The sequence below is a fragment of the Grampus griseus genome (assembly GCF_964374135.1).
Source record: "Grampus griseus genome assembly, chromosome: 1".
Classification (NCBI taxonomy): Eukaryota; Metazoa; Chordata; class Mammalia; order Artiodactyla; family Delphinidae; genus Grampus; species Grampus griseus.
In genome coordinates this window covers 18167462-18188475 of record NC_139017.1, presented here as the reverse complement: position 1 = coordinate 18188475, position 21014 = coordinate 18167462, and the positions used below count along the sequence as shown (strand labels likewise).

General features: G+C 38.1%; 1 protein-coding gene across 2 annotated transcripts; it reads left to right on the top strand.

The window, feature by feature from the left end:
• Window positions 1-346: 346 nt before the first annotated feature.
• On the top strand, window positions 347-20407 carry BPNT1 (3'(2'), 5'-bisphosphate nucleotidase 1). 2 transcript variants are annotated; one of them, XM_082647546.1, is made up of 10 exons: window positions 347-469; window positions 4625-4752; window positions 7906-8010; window positions 8703-8810; window positions 10245-10293; window positions 11524-11615; window positions 12731-12775; window positions 15641-15838; window positions 18216-18321; window positions 19593-20407. In XM_082647546.1, the coding sequence occupies exons 2-10, from the start codon at window positions 4633-4635 to the stop codon at window positions 19739-19741; spliced, it is 972 nt and encodes a 323-aa protein (XP_082503672.1). In that variant the 5' UTR covers window positions 347-469; window positions 4625-4632; the 3' UTR covers window positions 19742-20407. The 2 variants fall into 2 exon arrangements, with proteins under 2 accessions (XP_082503672.1, XP_082503673.1); XM_082647547.1 differs by lacking the exon at window positions 12731-12775.
• The last annotated feature ends 607 nt before the right edge of the window (window positions 20408-21014 follow it).

The following is a 21014-nucleotide window of genomic DNA, read 5'->3' as shown; positions in this document are numbered from 1 at the left end:
CGCGGACCACCTGAAGCCAGTCCACGGACTCGTAGGGTTTCGAGGTTAAGTAGCCGCCTGCCGCCACGGGGCGGTATCACTAACCGAACAAATATCTTAAGAGTAAACTGTGAGCACAAAGTGGATTGGAAGACACCTGAAACCAGAATGATTACTTAATACACCTTTCGGTTTGACTTCAGGAGACTAGAGCCTACGGAAAGCTTGGAAAGCTTGGCGAAAACACGGACAAGTGGAACTTTCCGGCGGGTCTGAAATCAGACCGGGCGGTGGCAAAGTAACTGTTCTGCGCCTGCGCCGAACTTCCCGCATGCTCAGTAGCTGAGGTAGGTTTAGTCTGCATCCACTGATGACCTATCCGCGGAGGGTAAGCGCTGTACTGGACGCTGCGGGGGACCTGTTGCTTGGTAACGCTTTTTTGGTTACCCCTGAAGTCTCTTTCGTCTGACTTGGTGCCAGTCTTGTCACTGTAAGTAATTTTCTCTCCTGCGGGGCAGCGCAAGGGCCTTAGGCAGATCTGAGTAGTTTATTGGTCCCCTAACTCCACCCCTCTGCACAGATATGAAGAGATTCAAAGGGTTTATGTTAAAAAAAAATTACGCAAATCAGAGTACTTCTCCAGATATTCCGATATCGGACCTAGATTCTTCAGTGTCAGCATTTTGATTGTTTACCTGTGCCCCGGGGTCTTTTTATGGCCATATGTTGTTGAAATAACAAGGCAGACTTAGACGGTGAGTTCTTTAGTGCATCCAAATTTAGAGGCTGTCTTACGCCTAAAATTAAATTTCGTTAAAATAGCAGACATTCTTCCTACTGCCTTTTCTGGTTGTAGACTTGCTTTATTTATTTAGATTCCCTGAAAATGTGATTGCTAGTTTAAAAGATGTGTACATTTTACTGTTAATAAGATTTTCAAAAAAGCGGTTTCACCACTTTACATCCTCGCTAATAATGCTCAGGAGGATCTTCCCTCACACTCCAGCCAACACTGGGCAAACTTTCTTATCTATGCCAGTCTTACATACGAACAATCATTTCTCATTGTTTTAGATTGCATTTCTTTCATAATTAGTGAAATTGAGCATTTCACGATTTAATGGCCTTTGCTTTTATTTTTCTAAGTATTGCCTATTGGCGTCACTTGCACATTCTTCTGTTGAATCATTCATCTTTTACATATTGATATATGTAAGCCCCTTATGTAACAAAATTAGCACATTTGTCTAGTATGTGATACAAATTTTTGTTATCATTTTGTCACTCATCTGTTTGCTTTGTTTATGGTATTTTGGCTATATAAACATTTTAATTTTTATGCCTTCAGATTTATCAATATATAATGGATTCTTGGTTTTAGTCACGTTTAAAAGTGCTTTTCCAAATTTATAAAACATTTCACTCATGTTTTATCCCCATACTTTTATAGTTTCATTCTTTACTTTTAAAATCATGCATTGATCTGGAATACACATTGATATAAAGAAGGCAAAAAGATTCCAACACTTTTTAAAAAGATTAGCAATTGTCCCCACCGTTTTTTGCACAATTAACTTTCCTCCATGATTTGAATTATCACCTTTAGTGTATTTGGATCTATCTCTGGAATTTATTTGATTGCATTGATTTGTCTCTCAAATTCTGCCCAGGACTAAACTTTTAATTACTATAGTTTTATATCATATTTTGATATATGCTCATTTCTCTTTTTTTCAGAATTTGCTCTGTTATAGTCAAGTTCCAAAAGATAAATTGTCTTAGTATTTTGAGTGGGAACTCACCATTTATTTATTTTTCTTTTTTTTTATGGTTCTGGCAGCTTTATTGAGGTATAATTATCATACAATCAATGTAAATATTTAAAGTGTATAATTTGATATAATTTGTTTATCCACTCACCTGTTGAGGGACATTTGGGTTGTTTTCAGATTTTGTCTGTCACAAATAAATCTGCTATAAACATTCATGAAGAAGTCTTGGGACTTCCCTGGCGGCCCAGTGGTCAAGAATCTGTGCCTCCAATGCAGAGGGCATGGGCTCGATCCCTGGCTGGGGAGCCAAGATCCCACGTGCCGTGCTGTGTGGCCAAAAAATTAAAAAAAAAAAAAAACAACCAAACAAACAAAATTCATGAAGAAGTCTTTGTGAGCACTTACACTTCTTTTTCTCTTGGCAAATAGCTAGGAGTGGAATGCTGGGTCAGCCAAACTGTTTCCCAAAGTAATTGCACCCTCTTACATTCCCACCCGCAATGTGTGTTACTCTAACCAGTGTGTTGTGAATGATGAGGTCTCCCACTGGCTAGTGGGTGCATGAACTCCCAAGCCGTGTGAGCTCTGAAGATCACACCTACTGTTCCTTCAGGTAGTTTCCTCACCTGCCTGCACTGATTAGCAGGTCTCCAGAGGTCTCTCTGGTACTCTGCCCTGCACACTCCTATCATGTTGGCCTCCGCAGACACCCAGCTCCATCTCCTCAACTTGGACACTACTGCACTCCCCCTGGGTTCCGATTTCATCATTTATTTTAAGAACCTAATCCTCATATGCTCACCACCTTTATATTGAATTCAAGATACCTCTCCCAGGCTATGAGAAGAAATGGATCATTGATTCCTATTGTTTTTGTCCTTCTGAACTAGCCATGTTGACAGCTGTAAAGATTCCTTAAATGATAGGATATTAGGTTGATTGCCTTAAATGTTGTACAACCCTTTTTCATACTCCAAGCCTCAAGCCCAGAACATTATGAAAAAGAACCTGTGCTGTGATTCTGGGTCATATTGGTAATATTATATCCTCAGAGTCAAAATAATGTTGCGGAAGCTACAGGATTTTTTTTTTTTTTTTTTTTTGCCATTAACGCTGCCCTAATGTCCCTGCAGGATAGCCAGCAATGAGAATAATCATTATAATAATGGTTAGCCAGCATTATTTAGTGTTTACCTTGTGCCAGAGACTGATTTAATAATTACCATGACTCTATGTTATAATACTATTGCTAGCTCCATTTTACCAATCGAGGCACAAAGAATTTAAGTGGCTTTCCCAAGGTCACACAACTAATGTGTGCCAGAGCTAGGAATTGAACACAGGAAGTAGGCTTCAGTGCCTGTGCCTTTAATCCCTGTTTTTGATGAGCTTTCAGAGAGACATGCTTACAAAAGTTAGTGTTTTACAAGCCAGAAGGTGTAAAACTAGTAGAGAAGGAAGTACAGTGGATGTAATCTGAACTGCTGGATGTAATCTGGATTTAATCTGTAAACTGGATGTAATCTGAACTGCTATAAGGAAGTTAAGGACTTGCAGCTTCATTTTATTGACATATTTGATAAGTATCCTTTCTACATCCTCCTCTTCCACAGCACTTTTGAAAAGATGCATTCAACAAATTTTTTAAACTGTATTTAAGTTAATGGCTAAAGAGAAAAAGACAGTCAGGGCCAGAGTCCTGCAATCTGTCAACCAGTGACCCTTTTCCAGCTTGAAAGTGAATCATGAATAAAATTATGGGGTAACATTGTTCACCTAGTTATGAGTACACCTAACAGTGGCTCAGGATGGGGGATGAGGGCAGTTGGACCATGATTCAGTCCCAGCTAAGGCTCAGCCCACCCCACTGGGAATTTGGAAGCTAGGAAGGCCCAGCAGAATTGAGGTGGCAGCCCAGCTGGAGTGAGGAATGGCCTTTACACCCCCCTGTTGACCAGTTTCAGGTGAAATGACTCTTCTCAGCAGATAAATTCCTAAAGACGTGGCAGCCAAAGACCATCTGTTGGCAGCCCTCTCAACAGCTGGGGAAGTAAGTCCTTCAACCCCAGAGGGAATCTGGGTGATGTATCCCAGCATCAAAGCAGTCAATAAAATTGCAGGATTTGAATCTGTATTTTCAAAAAGGAAAGTACTTGATCCTAAAGACTGTTTTTTTCATAGTTTTTATTGGGCCAGGGGCTGCTTGACACTCATTACTTTTCCAAATGCTTGGTCTTCAGTCCAGTGGTTATCCTGCTTGTTCTCTTTATTTTGCTACTGATGAGGATGGTAGCCAATAACCAGCAGATTAAATTTTATTCAATCTCTAAAGGAATATTCATTGAGTTTCAGAAACTAAATGTAATCACATGCAGTCCCTCCCCTTTTTAATTACTTCCCACATACACACACATCCCTTATGCTCTTCATACCTCTGTCAGCACTTACCAGTTTTATGTTATAGACATTAGCTTACAGTATTTTACCCTCAGCCCACCAAAATATTAGCTCCTTAAGGGCAGGTATTATACCTTATTTTTTAGCCCCTGCAGCACGTCCACAGCTTTTGTACATTACATTTGTCATACATAAAACTTATTCACATGTTTATAGTCCTGGGCCAGTTACCCCCATGCCTCAAAATGTCCCATCTGCAGAGAAAAAGAATACTATAGAATTTATTGGGAGAGCTAATGCTGAAATGGAGTCTTTTTCCAAGTCTCTCTTAGTAAATGTTTATTAGAGAATCTATACAGTTAATTGAAGCAGTCTCAAGTAAACACTCAATACCAATATGTTGAATTGAATTCAAGTAAATGAAACCAGCAGCTGGCTTTGAAAGTAACATAACATTTCTCTCGATTTTCCTTTAGGGCACGTCATGGCTTCCAGTCACACTGTGTTGATGCGGTTGGTGGCTTCAGCATATTCTATTGCTCAAAAGGCAGGAACGATAGTCAGGCGTGTTATTGCTGAAGGAGACCTGGGTATCGTGGAGAAGGTACTGAAAGTCTCGTCTCATTTCATACCAACTCTGTTTTTGTCCCTTGAGGTTTAGCTAAAAGGATATAATAATCTGGACAGACTTTAATAGTTGAAATACTCAATGGCTCCCTTATGGCGATTGCAAGACCCTTAGTTCAGATGGGCTCCATTTCTGCTCTGCAGAGGACTCTAGACTTCCTACCTCCAAAACCTTTACTTATATGACTGGGCCTTCTAACCGCTGTCTAGCTCCAGAGCACTGGAACCAAGCTTCATATCCTGAAGTAATCTACTTCATGCAAAGCCGTGCAGTCCTTGCTGAACTTGACATGTTTGGTAACATCTGGCATTTAAATAAGTATCCCCTATATTCAAAGCTTTAAAATGTTTTTTCTGCATGGAAAAGAAACCTAAAGCAAAGGTTTTCTTTCCAGTATGATAATTAAAAACTTAGGTAAATTAACAGAAAGATAGTTTATAGTGTTAGTTGATTCTTAAAAGAAATCCCACCGTGCATGTGTTCTAGTTTAAAATATAATTTCTTCCACAAGATTTTATGATTATTTCACATTACAAATTTTTTTGTTTTATTTTTGCGGTACGCGGGCCTCTCACTGTTGTGGCCTCTCCCATTGCGGAGCGCAGGCTCCGGATGCGCAGGCTCAGTGGCCATGGCTCACGGGCCCAGCCTTTCAGCGGCTTTTGGGATCTTCCCGGACCGGGGCACGAACCCACGTCCCCTGCATCAGCAGGCGGACTCTCAACCACTGCGCCACCAGGGAAGCCCTGTCATAATCTTTAAGGAAAATTGTATTGTAATTTTTCCCAAGTGGGAAAATTTTAGGATATGATAAACATTTTAATGATTTGAAATAGAGATGTAGTTAAGATGCTCCTTTATGATTAGTCAAGCATCTATTTAAGGCTATTTGTATAAAAAAATAAGGACCTTATATATATATAAGTAAAAAACAACTTAGAAATAAGTTCCTGTGAACTAATTATAGGATATTCAACATAACTACTTTTAAAATTAAGAATAAAAATCACAAGAACTAGTGAAATAAATCTCATTTCCTTTTTTGATAGATTTATGGGCTTAATAGTATAGGAAATAGATATAGGGTATCTTGATTTTGAAATCAAAATTGATTTGAATCAACTTTTTAAAAAATTTGTTATGGTCCCTTATTTTCCATTTTCAAAAAGCATTCAAGCTATTTATAATATATAGATGATATCTCTCATCCCCCATCCTGAGCCACTGTTAGGTGTACTCATAACTAGGTGAACAATGTTACCCCATAATTTTATTCATGATTCACTTTCAAGCTGGAAAATGGTCACTGGTTGACAGATCGTAGGACTCTGCTCCTGACTGTCTTTTTCTCTTTAGCCATTAACTTAAATACAGTTTAAAAAATTTGTTGAATGCATCTTTTCAAAAGTGCTGTGGAAGAGGAGGATGTAGAAAGGATACTTATCAAATATGTCAATAAAATGAAGCTGGAAGGGCTAGTTGTTGTATTGGATTGCAGAATAAGTATTCAAAATAGTTGCAAACTCTGAGAAAGGTGGGCCAAATTCAACAAGATATTACAATAGGAATAAAGTCCTATATTAATGTTCAAGTAATAAGGGGGGAGTCTGATTCAAATTTGCGTGAAAAAGAGGTTTTAGTTGATCACATACATGCTCAATGACAAGCCAACAATGTAAAACAGCTACTTTCAGAAGGCTACTAATCTTACTGTCTTTCCTTTTTTATTGTTTTCTCTATTATGAAACATAGGAAGTGGAGAAAAACAGCAAAAAGTACAAAATCATCTATTAGGCCACCACCGCCAATATTTTGGATCATATCTTTGCATATTTTTCTCTTAGCATTATTTATTTTGTTTAAATTGATTTTCTCTTGTGATTATATTAGATGGACCACTTTGTAGCCGATAGCTAAAGAGTAATAGAAATATAGTGTTCAAGTTAGAAAGAAAGATAATAACCTCACTGTCCTCTCTACTGGTCAGACACTTCTAGTACTTTATATCCACTTGTTGACACCTCATTTTAAAAGAGACAGGGCAAAAACAGATTTGTCACACAAAGTATCTAGAATGGTGAGATCTGGCACTATGTCGGTAGAAAGAGCAGGGAATATCTTATCCTAGAGAAGAGTTGGGAGAGCTTGCCTCATAGAGTTGAATGGCTATCAATGTGTCTTTTTTTCTCTGGAGCAGTGGTCTCTAAACTTGATTGATAGGTAAGTAATCTTCAATTTCAACAATTATTTTAAGTAGTTTCATTCCACAGATATTTACAGAGCACCTACTGTGTGCCAGGTACAGTTCTTTAGAAAATAAAACAAAGGTCTCTGCCTTTGTGGCACTACATTCTAGCAAAATTGTTCTTTACATTGAGATAACCAGCAAACTTCCCTGTGGCAGAAAAGAGTTTGATTTTCATAGTCATTCCTTATCTCACTACGCAGTATTGCGAAAGATCTGCTATTTAAGATAAAATAATGTGTAAATCCACCTAAACAGGCATGTATAAATTGCAACATGTCTTAATTCTCTGAAAGCAAGCTAACCAAGGAAGTGGTCACTGTCTTTCACAAGTGTGACTATATGAGTTATGGATTGAGTTGAGTGCCATAGGTGAGTTATGTAGTAAATACTACTGCCATTCACTTTTATTTTTTTATAGTTTAGAAATAAAAATTTTGAAATAAGAAATAACGAATCATTCTGAGGACCTCTTGAATTATTAAAATTAGGATTGAGTGGAGTTTATAGAAAGATCCATATAAGAAATACCTTTTAAATAACTAAAGAGTTATTTATTATTATTAACTGCCTTGAAAACTGTGAATTTCTTGTCTGTCAACCTGCTTAAGCAAAAGATTAACGTAGAGATCTTATAAAAGGAATTTGTGAACTGGGCGAAAAAATATTCTAAGTAATTTAAAAGCTCCTTTCCAAACTTTAGCCACTATAAATCCCATGAGAAAAACCCAGCCAAGAAACTGACTCATATGATGTTAATTTAAGCTTGATCAATCTTAAAACAGACAGTGTAATTTAAATGGATATAGATAATCACGCATGAGGCATCAAAGAACAACTTATTTCATACTTAGTTCTGCTAAAATGTGCGTTCTTTGTTGCAGACCTGTGCAACAGACCTGCAGACCAAGGCGGACCGATTAGTTCAAATGAGCATATGCTCTTCTTTGGCACGGAAATTCCCCAAACTAACAATTATAGGGGAAGAGGTAAGACTATCATATATTTTTTTAAATCCCTGTTTACTGTATGGATTTGTAATTGCCCCTTTAGTGATTTATACACTACTTTTATGATTTCAAGCATTATATTTTTGTGTTTTAACACAAAAATAACTATCATTTTTCTTGGACTTTCAGAAAATATCTGCTTTTAATATTTTGGTTTATTTCTAGGCCACATATGTCAGTTCTTGACCATAGATGATATGGTTACTGTTGTGACATTCAACATACAAAGTATAAGATGGGTGGAGTTCTAGAACTTTGGAATAAAATGGGTTTTATGGTTCCTGTTTTTTTTTTTTAATTAAGGCTTATTTGCATACTTATTCAAAGACTAACACTGTGAAGGTGAAGGAATTGACATCTCATGTATTTGAGAGTTAGACATAGCTGATAGCAGAGTCACTTGTGTAAATAGGTGTATACTACTTAAAAATTCTTTTCTTTTTAATCCTTGTTCAGGATAATGAAGTTGGGATCCTTTGTAATCAACTTTGATGAGCCATATGTGGTTGTTTTTGCAATTTTATTCAGTGTGCTTTAAAAGCTCTAAATAGAAATGGTAAACAGGAAGGACTAGTGAAACCTGTGATACTGCATTTCTACTTGTTGCTGAGACAGACGGTATTCTGTAAACAGGAAACCGCTTCGGTCATCATCTGTGTTCTCTGCTTTAGGATCTGCCTCCTGAAGACGTGGATCAAGAGTTGATTGAAGATGGTCAGTGGGAGGAGATACTGAAGCAACCATGCCCATCACAGTACAGTGCTATCAAAGAGGAAGACGTATGATCCATGTTATTACTTAACTTTCTATTTATCTTCAGTTTTTGTCGTAGTAAAGGAAATAAAATTTGCCATCATGATGAAAACTTGGTAGTTATAAAACAAGGGAAACCAGGAACTTGAAATCTTTCAGAGCCAACATATAAGTGCCTGGCAACCATATGGGATGTCTGACCTATTCACTTCGAGTTCATTTTCTCATTCTATTGATTTCCTCTTCACTCTAAAACTGTTATTAAAAATACTTTTGGGGGAATTCCCTGGCAGTCCAGTGGTTAGGACTGGGTGCTTTCACTGCTGGGACCTAGGTTCAGTCCCTGGTCAGGGAACTAAGATCCCTGAAGCCGCGTGGCATGGCCAAAAAACAAAATACTTTTAGGGAGAAAATCTAATTTGTTATTTAGTAAATTTGGTAGTAAAACATTTCATTGGTAGTTGGAGCTGGAAGGAGATGAAATGGATTGCTACCTTATATTTTTGGAAGGCCATAAAAATTACCCCCCTTGCTTTTGATTGTTGCTTAAATTAAATCTATGACTTCAGATAACTATCACACTTCTTTAATTTTTGAGTTTTAATTTATGTAACACTCATTCGTTGAGCACTTACTATGAGTAAGGCACTTTGTTCTGTGATATGCAGTATAGAAAAAAAGATGTGGTGTCTCCCGTCAGAAATATGCCCTCACAAATTTACATCAAGCATCTAGTGGTTAATGGCTGCGTATCCTGAATCATATTAAAAGTCCTAAGAAGAGGGGACTTCTTTTTTATGCTACTGCCAGTTTTATAAACCATTCATTTTTCTTGGCCGCATATACGTGTGTCCTTACGATAATCAGACTGTCATTATTTATCTTAAATCAACATTTATATATAAAAATGAGTAGCATCCACACAAAACATTTTTGGTGCCACTTTAAAGTTTTCCTTATATCACCATCTAGAGCCCAGGATGTTCATGGCCACATGTTTAGTGTTCAGGTAACAATAAACTTTTACCAGTTAACCATTTTATATCAAAATTTTTTTTATTGAAGTATAGTTGATTTACAATGTTGTGTTAATATTTTACTTAATATTTTACTTTTTTACTATTATTTTTTAATTATTTTAATTATTTTTAATTATTTTTAATTATTATTTAATTATTTTTAAATTATTTTTATTTTTAATTATTTTTAATTATTTTAAATTATTTTTATTCTAATTATTATTTTTAATTTTTAATTATTTTAATTATTTTTTAATTATTACAAAATTATTACAAAAAATTATTACAAAATTATTACAAAAAATTATTACAATGATGACATTGGCTTAAGCCACCCATAATATAATTTCAAAAATTAAAAAAAAAGATAGTTTTAGTTTATCCATTTAAATCAATTTTTTAAATTTTATATGCTCAATTTGGACATTTCCTCTTTTTTAGCTTGTGGTCTGGGTTGATCCTCTGGATGGTACCAAGGAATATACGGAAGGTTGGTATCTCTTTTATATTTGTATTTGACAGCAGTAGGACTAATATATGATGTTTAGTTGTAAACATTTAATCTCCTTCAAATACCACCCCCCCCATACTCCACCAGTCCCACAATCCTAATGTCCCCTAGATGAAAATAACTAACATTAAACCAATGTAACCGAAGGGACTATACTGAACCCCCAGCTTTATTGGGTAGAAAAATGATGAAAAGTGTCACTGTATCGCCTTGCTCTGCCACCATCCCATGCCCATCCCTCACTCGCTTCCTCTGCGAACTGCTGTCTCACTTCACAGCCTCACCTCTAAAGATGGGTTTTGAAACACAGTGCACTATTTCTCCTTCCTGAAATTATCTAAGATGAGCAAAATTAGAAGGCAGCAAATTAAAATAAAGTTGGCAACGCTGAAGTGAGAAGTGCCAGGCTCAGAGCCAGAGTGGTAGGTTTTAGGAGCGTAGCATAAGCTTAGATTCTTATTTTTGAGAGGAAGATCAACGTAGCTTTTCTTATATTGGTTCTCAGCTGAAAAAAGAAAACTGTCTCGTAATTCCTAGAAAAAACTCTCTCTGCCCTTGGATGAGACATATCTACGAGGAGTGAATCCTGTAGTACGTGTGAAAATGTCTCTGTAATCCATTGAGAAATAGGGGCGCTCTAGGCAGCTTCAGTGCGTGTAAGAACACCTAAACAGCTCATTCAGCTCTCAACCCCGACCTCCAGAGGTTTTGATTCACTAGCTCTGCAAAGGAGCCTGAGAATCTGTACTGAAAAAATTGAGCCAGTTAATTCTAATGCTGCTTGTTAGTCCATTGGCCCCACTGTGAGAAATCTTAATTTAGGGGCTTGAAATGCAAATCTAGAGAGTAATCCTGCAATCGAGAGTGATCTAGCAGGCAGAGGTGAGTCGGATGGTGGTAGAGGGGGGCACAGAGGAATCTGATGATGATGGCTGCAGAGTTATGGCTGATTTACTTGATTGGTTTACAGATGATTACTAATGGGACCATGAGACGATGTGTATCAATTCAATTAAGTGGCTGTAGTCCCTACTTCTGTCCCTGGCCATCTCTCATAATTTGTGTATTTTGCCAGAGTAGGTTTAATCATGGATGAATCATTGCAAATTCCTTACCTTTATTGCAAAAATAACTTGGAGCCATTGATGTGCTGATGATGAGTCATAACCTGAGAAGGTTATGTAATTGATACAAATTTCTTCTTTTTAGGTCTTCTTGACAATGTAACAGTTCTTATTGGAATTGCTTATGAAGGAAAAGCCATAGCAGGAGTTATTAACCAGCCATATTACAACTACCAGGTATTACTATAAATGATACCAAAATATTTTATTAGATAAATAATTATGGTATTATATGATTCTTAATGTTATCTGATCCAATGATTTCTAGCTTGGTTGCACATGCAATCATCTGGGGGAGCTTTCCAAAGTAAGGATTCCCAGGTTATACCCCAGATGTATGGAATCAGGTCCTCTGGGGGGTGTTGATACCAGGAATGTGTATGTATGTATGTGACTGTACACAGACACACTGTATGATTTGCACATATTTGTTATGTATGCCTTATGATTCAAATCATAAGCAAAAGTGTAGGAATTACTGATATGGCTCTTGGTTAGCTTGGTCATTGAGACACCTGATTTACAGGTGGTGCTTGAAGCACGTTGAAGAAATGAACCATTTCAACCAAGAAAAGAGGCTAGCCATGTGGTTTTGCAGGTAATACTACATAGTGCCTAAATTATAGTCAGCATTAACTAAACATGTTCTTGTACTCTTTTCTCTCATTTTGTCTCTCTAATCTGCTTTGACTTTCTACTATACTCCCAAGAAATTGTCTTCCTTAGAAGTAAGAGGCTAATGTAATTCCAAATCAGCAATATACTGTTAGATCACATTAAATGTTAAAGGAAATTGTTGCAATAAAATACTTAAGGTATTTACGTTAGTGTGACCTTGATAGAACTTTGGAGAAACAAAGTAACCAGAGTGGGGACTATTACTTCTGAATCTCTAATTTGAGTTGAGAGCAGGATTAATCTCTAGTTCTAAGATAAGTTTGTTGTTTTTAATATCATTTATGTGATTATAACTTTTTATTTATAACCGTGTGCATCTTACGATTATTCAGCAAAACTATTTATGCATTCATTACTGGGAAAGTCTCACATTGAACTGCTTAAGAGTCCATTCATTCTTTTAATACGACTAATATTTATACAGTATGATACGCAGACACAAGTTTGCCTTTGTCATGTAAACTTTAAAGCAAGTGAAATAGGGGCATTTAATTCATAGATAATATTGCAGTGCGTGGCACTTTCTATCAAAAAAGGATCTAAGTGCTTAGGAATTGTTGACCATTTCCATCACTTCTTTCTGAGATTAGAAAAATTGTATTCATTTTCCACAGAACAATGAAAATCAAAAGTTAAGGGAACCCAGGAGTGAAGCAAAGGTGAGAAAAATAGCTAGGCTTTTGGCTGCACTGGTAGGCAGAAAAGAGGTAGGCAACTTGTGGTACCCCGGTAGTCACTGTCTGTCCCACGTACCAGCTCATTTTCTCCTGCTCTGCTTCTCTCCTTTGTTACCTGTCCCTTCACCACGTGCCCTTCTGTACACTTTCTTTCCCTCCTCTCTTCCTTCTCTCTTGCTTATGCCTTAAAATTTGTTGCAGCAAGGAGAAAAGTTGCTTAGCTTTGTTGGTAGTTTTCAAGGCTGAATGTCCAATTTAAAGTCATTATCATCATAGCTAACGTTTATCAAGAGCTTACTGTGTACTGACAGACTCGAGGGATACACATGCATTATCCCATTCTGATACTCACCAAAGTCCTTTAAGGAAGCCTTTATCCCTGTTTTAAAGAAGAGGAAACTGAGACAAGTAACTTGCCCTAGTTGGTCAATGGCAGGTCTGGTATCTAAACTGCAGTCCAAGCTCTTAGCCACTGCTCTACATTGCTCTCTTGAGCCAGATAGAAGACTTTTTACAGTTCAGACTTTATTACTGCTTCTAACAGATCCTGAAGCTGGGAAGCACTCAAAGGAAAGAGCATGGAATAGTGCAAAGAAACCCAGTCTGTCTGTATATCGGAGGTAGCTCCTTAACCATTAGGAATCTTACTGAACTCATCAGTAAGGTGAAAATGGTAGCCTTTTTTACCCCCAGACAGTTGGTGTGGGAACTCTGAAGGAGAGAGTCAGCAAGAGAGGCTGAGAGATCAGGAGCACAGAGGAAGGCTAGTTGGCTGCCTCATGGGATTGCATTTACCTCATCAGGGCGCCAGATTCCACGGTCCCATCCTCTTTGCGGACGTATTCATTCACAGAGGTCATATGAGTTTTTAGGGACCAGAGTGCTCATGTCCTCTATTTAGTATGCTTTCCTTTCTTTTTCAGAATAACTGGAGAGCTGAATTAATAAATAGACTTCTTGGGCACATGAAATTAGTCTCAGCAATTGAGCTGAAGCATAACGAGCACACAGAGCCTCTCTGTACTTTCCCGATTCCAGCCTCTCCTATAGTGTAAACTCAAGAGGGAAGAGGGGAAGCACTTGAACATATACTGAGCCCCCAGTGCTTGTTTTTTGGTTCCTCTGTTGCCCCATTTGCTGGGAGTGCCGTCCGCACAAAGCCTTCAGCTCTCAGGCTCTTTGGGGATCGCCTCACCTGTGAAGAACCGCCTTGCCAGTAACACGCCCATTCCCAAGGTAGTCCATTTCTAGTGACTGATGATTGGAGGGGTGTAAAGGCCTGGCATTTCATCCCAGTTTGGGATGTGTTCTCCCCAGTTTGGTACAAGTCTGAAGAGCCATTCTGGCTCCAGAGCTCCCCATGGGCTTGGCTGAAGCTGTGGTCATGTCTGCATCACAGCTCGGTTTCTCCCTCTGCCCACCCCCCTCCCTTCCACAGGTGTTGATCTCCGCTTCCCAGGGAATCCAACCCTGCAGCCCAAGCATATTTCACTATAACAGCACCCAGAGTACTGCTGTAGGGTAAATAAGATGATGTATGTGAAAGCATTTTGAGAAGTAAACCGAGGTAGTCTACTAGTTTAGTGACGACAAACATTGGCTTTTTAAAAAAATTTTATTTATTTATTTTTGGCCATGTCCTGTGGCATATGGGATCTCAGTTACCCAACCAGGGATCGAACCCACGCCCCCTGCAGTGAAAGTGCAGAGTCTCAACCACTGGACCACCAGGGAGGTCCCGAAAAATACTGGCTTTGAACACAGATGAGCTTGAGTTTGATTATGATCTTCTTAGAGTCCTTGGTCAGGTTACGGAATGATTCCAAAACTCATTTTTCTCATCTGTAAAATAAGGATGATAATACTATTTCATGGGATTGTTCTGGGGATTAAATGAGATAATATATGTAAAGTACTTAGTATGGTGGGTGGTACATGTTTAGTATTAAGTAAAAATATATGTCTGTATGTCTACTCTACTGATATAGTGGTATTTTGACGACTTTGTGTTAATCTTTTATGCATCAGGTTTACTTTCCATGAAATACCGGTTATGTTTTTCTATATGAAGTGTATAGTTATAACAATGTGGCTGAAAGTTCTTTGAGTGCTGCAAAGGAAAATACAGATTCTGGGATTGCACTGTCATTGTCATCTTACCATCCCAATTGTCAGTAAAATCTTTTAACCCTGACCCCATTATACATGGCCGCTCTTCAGTATCGGCATATGCACTCGCTTTGTCTCTATAGCAGCATTATTATATTATCACCATTACCTATTCCCATAGTAATATGATCCTTATTGTTCCTTGGACAATGAAAAGTAATCAATACACGGTGTTTCATTTCCTGGGGACTTTATGTACCTTTTGCAAACAGCTATTTTCAAATACAGTAATGAGATTGTTGGATAATTCTGAAAGGAACAGGAATCAGTATGTGATGTTGCCTTTCCTGAAGACTCCAGGGAATAACCAGAAGTTCCTTTCCGTACCTTTGGAACCCAATTATTATTATTTTTTTTGGCCGTGCTGTGTGGCTTGTGGGATCTCAGTTCCACGACCAGGGATAGAACCCAGGCCACGGCAGTGAAAGCCCAGAATCCTAACCACTAAGCCACCTGGGAACTCCCTGAAACCCAATTATTAACCAAAACAACGAGAACGATCAGTTGATGTTCTCAGGAAAATTTCTTTGTCGATGATACTGCTTTTGTACTTTATAACATTATCATGTTTTTATTTTTAAAAAATCATGTTGCTAATATAACTAAATGTTCTATTTATGGCGAACCTTTCTCTCCAAATGATGACAAGCTTTGCCATTGTTTCACCCATTTACATAGGCAGGACCAGATGCTGTGTTGGGGAGAACAATCTGGGGAGTTTTAGGTTTAGGTGCCTTCGGGTTTCAGCTGAAAGAAGTGCCTGCCGGGAAACACATTATCACAACTACCCGGTCCCATAACAGCCAGTTGGTTACGGACTGCGTTGCAGCTATGAACCCTGATGATGTGCTGCGGGTGGGAGGAGCAGGAAATAAGGTACCAAAATCCATCCATCATCTACCCTGAAATGCAATTGAATTATTAAAAGAAATACTGCACTGTTACAAAATGTGAAATAAGAGTTTGGGAGAAGAGATTAAAGATTGTAATTTGCCATTAAAGACACATTACAGCAACATTTGAATTTTTTTTTTTTTTTGGCCGTACCATGCGGCATGTGGGATCTTGGTTCCCCAACCAGGGATCAAACCTGTGCCCCCTGCAGTGGAAGTGCAGAGTCCTAACCACTGGACCACCAGGGAATTCCCTGAATTTTTTTTAAATGTTGTGGTTCAAGTCTTTTTTATCTAAGAGAATTCAGTGATAAGCCATTTGGATAAGACCCCAGGCCTCTTGCCAGTCCTCATTTTCTCAAGGATCCTCTTGGATTACTTCCCAGACCTTTCTTCTACAGACTCCAGGATGGGCTTGCCTGCCCCTTTCTGGATACTTACCCCATTCATTCACCTAGGCTCCCATCCTCCTGAGAACATTGTGAATTGGAATACAATTTGATCTCCATCCCTGATCTCTTCTCATCTGATTGCCCCTTGGTTGTCATGATGACATCCATCAGGTATCTCAAATTTGGCATCCCCAGTTGGAACGCATCCTCTTTCTACCTGCCCCCAGATGTGTTCCTCTCCCTACTTCCTATCTGCTTAATGGCACCGCCATTTTTCTAACTGCTCTAGCCAGACATCTGAAAGCCATCCTAGCCTCCTTCCTGCCTCACATCCTATCAATCTGATCCTACCTATAGATCTTCTTAATTCTTCCCTAATGTCGCATCCATCTCAACTGCCAGTGCCTTGGGTGAAACCTGTCATCATCCCTCAACCAGCCTTTACAGCAGCTTCCAAAGTGATCTCCCTCTAAAAGCATTTACTTATAAGAGGATGAAAAATGGAAGTTTAAAAATAGCAGTATTTTGAAAAAAATGTAAACCATTTCAAAGTAAAAATATATTCCTGATAGTCACTGAAATATGATTTCTCTTTGCCCCTACTTTTGTAACTACAAAATGCCATTACCTCTTTTATTCCCGAGGAGGTACCATTCCCCGTAGGAGCAAAGTCCCCACCCTACACAGCTCCCACCTTTTCTCCTTGCAAAGACCTTGTTGGGCAGTTCTTAACTTTTCTGCATCAAGGACCTCTTTGAGAATCGGACGAAAGCCACAGTCCCTCTTCCCTCAAAAAATATACCTGGCATAGTTCTTGGCACATAATAAGACTTGACACAGATTTCTTAAAAGAAAGAGAAAGCTTTTACTCAGAAGTCTGCAGCAAGGGTTAATGGTTTGAACGTGTCATTGAATACAGCAATCCTAAAAAGAATAGCTGGTTACCTTGTGTTCACTGAGGCTCTCCTTATTCTCCCAGGCTGGCCTCTTCATCTCAATGTTTGAAGTCTGAAGTTTACAGCACTAATTACTTTATAGTATAACCAAAAAATAAGTCAAGCAACTAACGAAAAGCTGATAGCAAGTTACTGCTGAGAGTCATGCGGCTTCTATCGGTGACTTCAGATTTTTTTTTTTTGGCTATACCACGCGGCATGCGGGATCTTAGTTCCCTGACCAGTGATCAAACCCGCATCCCCTGCGGTAGAAGCATGGAGTCTTAACCATTGGACCACCAGGGAAGTCCCTCAGTGACCTCAGTTTTGTATGAATATTACAGGGCATTAGTAAGATGACTGTTTGATTTGATTTTTATTTATTTATTTATTGGCATACTGTGCAGCTTGCGGGATCTCAGTTCCCCAACCAGGGATCAAACCCGCAACCCCTATAGGGGAAGCACGGAGTCTTAACCACTGGACCGCCAGGGAAGTCCAAGATGACTCTTTTAAAATTCATACTTTGGTAGCAGAAATAGCAACAGATATGATACCAAAACAAGGACTTATGAAACTGCTTTTAGACTAGTCAGCATCACATATCTGTTAGGATTTATTACAACCTATACACTATTGTACTGGTCGATATTTCTGTATCCTTTATATAATAATGGTCAAATTTTTTACAAGATTAAAAAGCTTTATTTTTTCTACAACAAATATATATTGCTTTTACTGTAAGAAGAAAAGAAAGCATAAAAAAGAAAACCTTATTTTAACTAACTTAGAATATAGAGACCATTCAGATATCCTCCTTGTAGCTTATTTGACTTCTTTTTTTCCCATCAGATACTACATTATTATGCATGTATTCTATATGTTTTTTCATAATACTCATTTACACCTGCTAAAGGCTTTAACCCAAGTCTGACAGAGGAATTGAAATATACTGATAGAAACAAGCAGTTTCTCTTTATTTGTACCTCAGTTAATTCATGGTTGAGGGATAATTATTCTCTTAACCTTACAGATTATCCAGCTGATTGAAGGCAAAGCCTCTGCTTATGTATTTGCAAGTCCTGGTTGTAAGAAGTGGGATACCTGTGCTCCAGAAGTCATTTTACATGCTGTGGGAGGTTAGTCCATTTTATTTGGGGGAATTACAGTTTTTATACAGTTTTCGTACTATGCTAGGACATGATATTTCAGTAATGTTACTTTACCTAGACTCTTAGGATATAAAAGATAGAAGGAAAGTTAGAGGTTATCCAATCTAAGCCTCGCATTTCATAGGTGAGAAAGTAGATTTTCAGTGAATTCATTTTCCTTTAGTTACAGTTTCTCTTTTGGACCTTGATCTACACACAGTTCATTTAATTAAACCCTTATTAATTTATGGCTTTAATGCTTTTAGGGGTTTTTCTTCTTGAAAAGTAAAATATTCATCATCATCCTCATTAGTTTCTTTTGAACCAATATTGTATTGGTAAATGTCTCAGTGCTAGCGCTTAAAGATCATAGAGTTGGAATTTTTTTAATCTACCTACAAAAATACTACAGATATATACACAGCAAGATAATTTTTCTAATTCAAATAGACATCAGATCACATCTCCTCTTTTTTTTTTTTTTTTTTTTTGCGGTACGCAGGCCTCTCACTGTTGTGGCCTCTCTCGTTGCGGAGCACAGGCTCCGGACACGCAGGCTCAACGGCCCTGGCTCACGGGCCCAGCCACTCCGCGGCATGTGGGATCTTCCCGGACCGGGGCACGAACCCGTGTCCCCTGCATCGGCAGGCGAACTCTCAACCACTGCACCACCAGGGAAGCCCCCACATTTACTCTTAAACACTTGACTTTTATTTTATCATTTCTCCTGGTACATTATTGTGTCGATATCTCAGCATATTACATGACAAGGAAGTTAAATTCATCACGATCCATTCTCATTAGAATGTTAAATGAGACTGTAATATAACACAGTTGTGTTTTATGAACATACTTCACTTAAACTCTTACCAAATAAAATGTTACTAATAAATGGTAGAATGAAGAAAACACTTTTGAAACCGGGAATCGTGGGTGATGGAGTATAACCAATAGGAAACGTAATCACTCCAGGAAAAGAGAAATTAATTGCTACTGAGAAGTATAAATTGAAAATACTAAGTGAAATTATTTTAATCAGGCAGAAAAAATAATGATTTAGCCTTTAGTTAGTCAAGTTCCTCTGTAGTCTTAAATTGTAAGTGAATTAATACTTAACCTTTGTGGTCATGCATTATCTTCCTTATTTTATCCAGAATTCAATGGATATTATTATATAGGGAAGCAAGAAGCTGTTAGAAATAACTAGAACCATAATGATCCGATCAGCCATTGACATTGTATTGATGTTTTTTCCATAGGCAAGTTAACCGATATCCATGGAAATGCCCTTCAGTATAACAAGGAAGTGAAGCACATGAACTCAGCTGGCGTCCTGGCCACACTGAGGAATTATGACTACTATGCAAGTCGAGTTCCCGAATCTGTTAAAAATGTACTTGTTCCTTGAAGGGAAATCTCGTCGACTCAGCCAGGAGAAGGACTTGCTCCTCAAAAACTAATTGGATGCAATTTGAGCTCTACCTTTACTTCATTCATTGTTGATCACCGATTTACATTTGGTTACTTAGGAGTAGAAAACTGAATTTTTAAACGTCTTGATTAATGAATCAACCAGACCAATTTTGACATCTGGAAAACTTGTAAAGTCAGTATATTTCACATTTCATTTTTCCTCCTTTTATTTGGAGCAGTGAAAGTAAAGCTTAGTTCCAACTGGCCATCCTGGTGCACTGTTGAATCAGCATTCCTGTTTTGTAAACCAGATTTCTTTAGGGCACAGAACCACAAGTTATTACCTAAATCTCATTCTTGTCTTTCATAGTAATGTAAAACGTTTTCCTACCCCCATTCTGAATACATTAAAATATTCTATATGTTGATGAAACAGATTTTGAAGAAACATTTCTTTATAATAAATTATTTAATTCTAGCTCTCTCTGTTATTCACCAGCTTTTTTTGTTTTTAAGTAGTTGGAAACTATGTATTCTTGCTGTGGGCATTACTTTATCCTTATGGCATCGTTATGCAGTTTAACTGTGGAAAGTTAGGTAATTGCTCCTATTCCTTCCAAAGGAAGATTATAATGTATGCTATCAAAATTATTCTGATATTCTGCCTAGGTTTTTATTGTTTAGGACTCTGTCCTGTGCTCTTAAATAAATTTCTCTCATTGTATTAAGCAAGTGGTTTAAATTAATCATTCCCAAACCCACTGCATGTCAGAATCACCTGGGAAGCTTTTCAGAAAATACGAATTCACAGGCTCCAGCCAAGCGGTTTTGTCTTAAAATTCCGTGTATTTTAAGACAGCTACTCCAGGGATTCGGTAGTCATTTAAGTGTAACACTCACTACAGACGGTGTTGGAGTACTGTTTTCACAAGGCACCTGCAGGAAGAGGTCTTTGTGGCTTTGACACCATTGGCCCCTCTCCCTCTTGCAACTCTCTTCTCACTGTCCTGTTTTTCTTCTTCCCCCTAATAGCCACTCCTACTCAGTCTCCTTTCTTGGTTTCTCTTTGTCTCCCTTTCCTTGAATGTCAGTGTTCACCATGATTCTGTCCTAAGTTCTCTCTAGATGATCTAATCCACAAATATGGCTTCACTTAAGGGCCTTTTACCCAGAATTCCAAAATCTGTATCTAGCTTAGAACTCTCAAACTCTAGATTTCTATACCCAAAAGCCTACTTTGATGTCTCACAGGTATCTCTGAATTATGT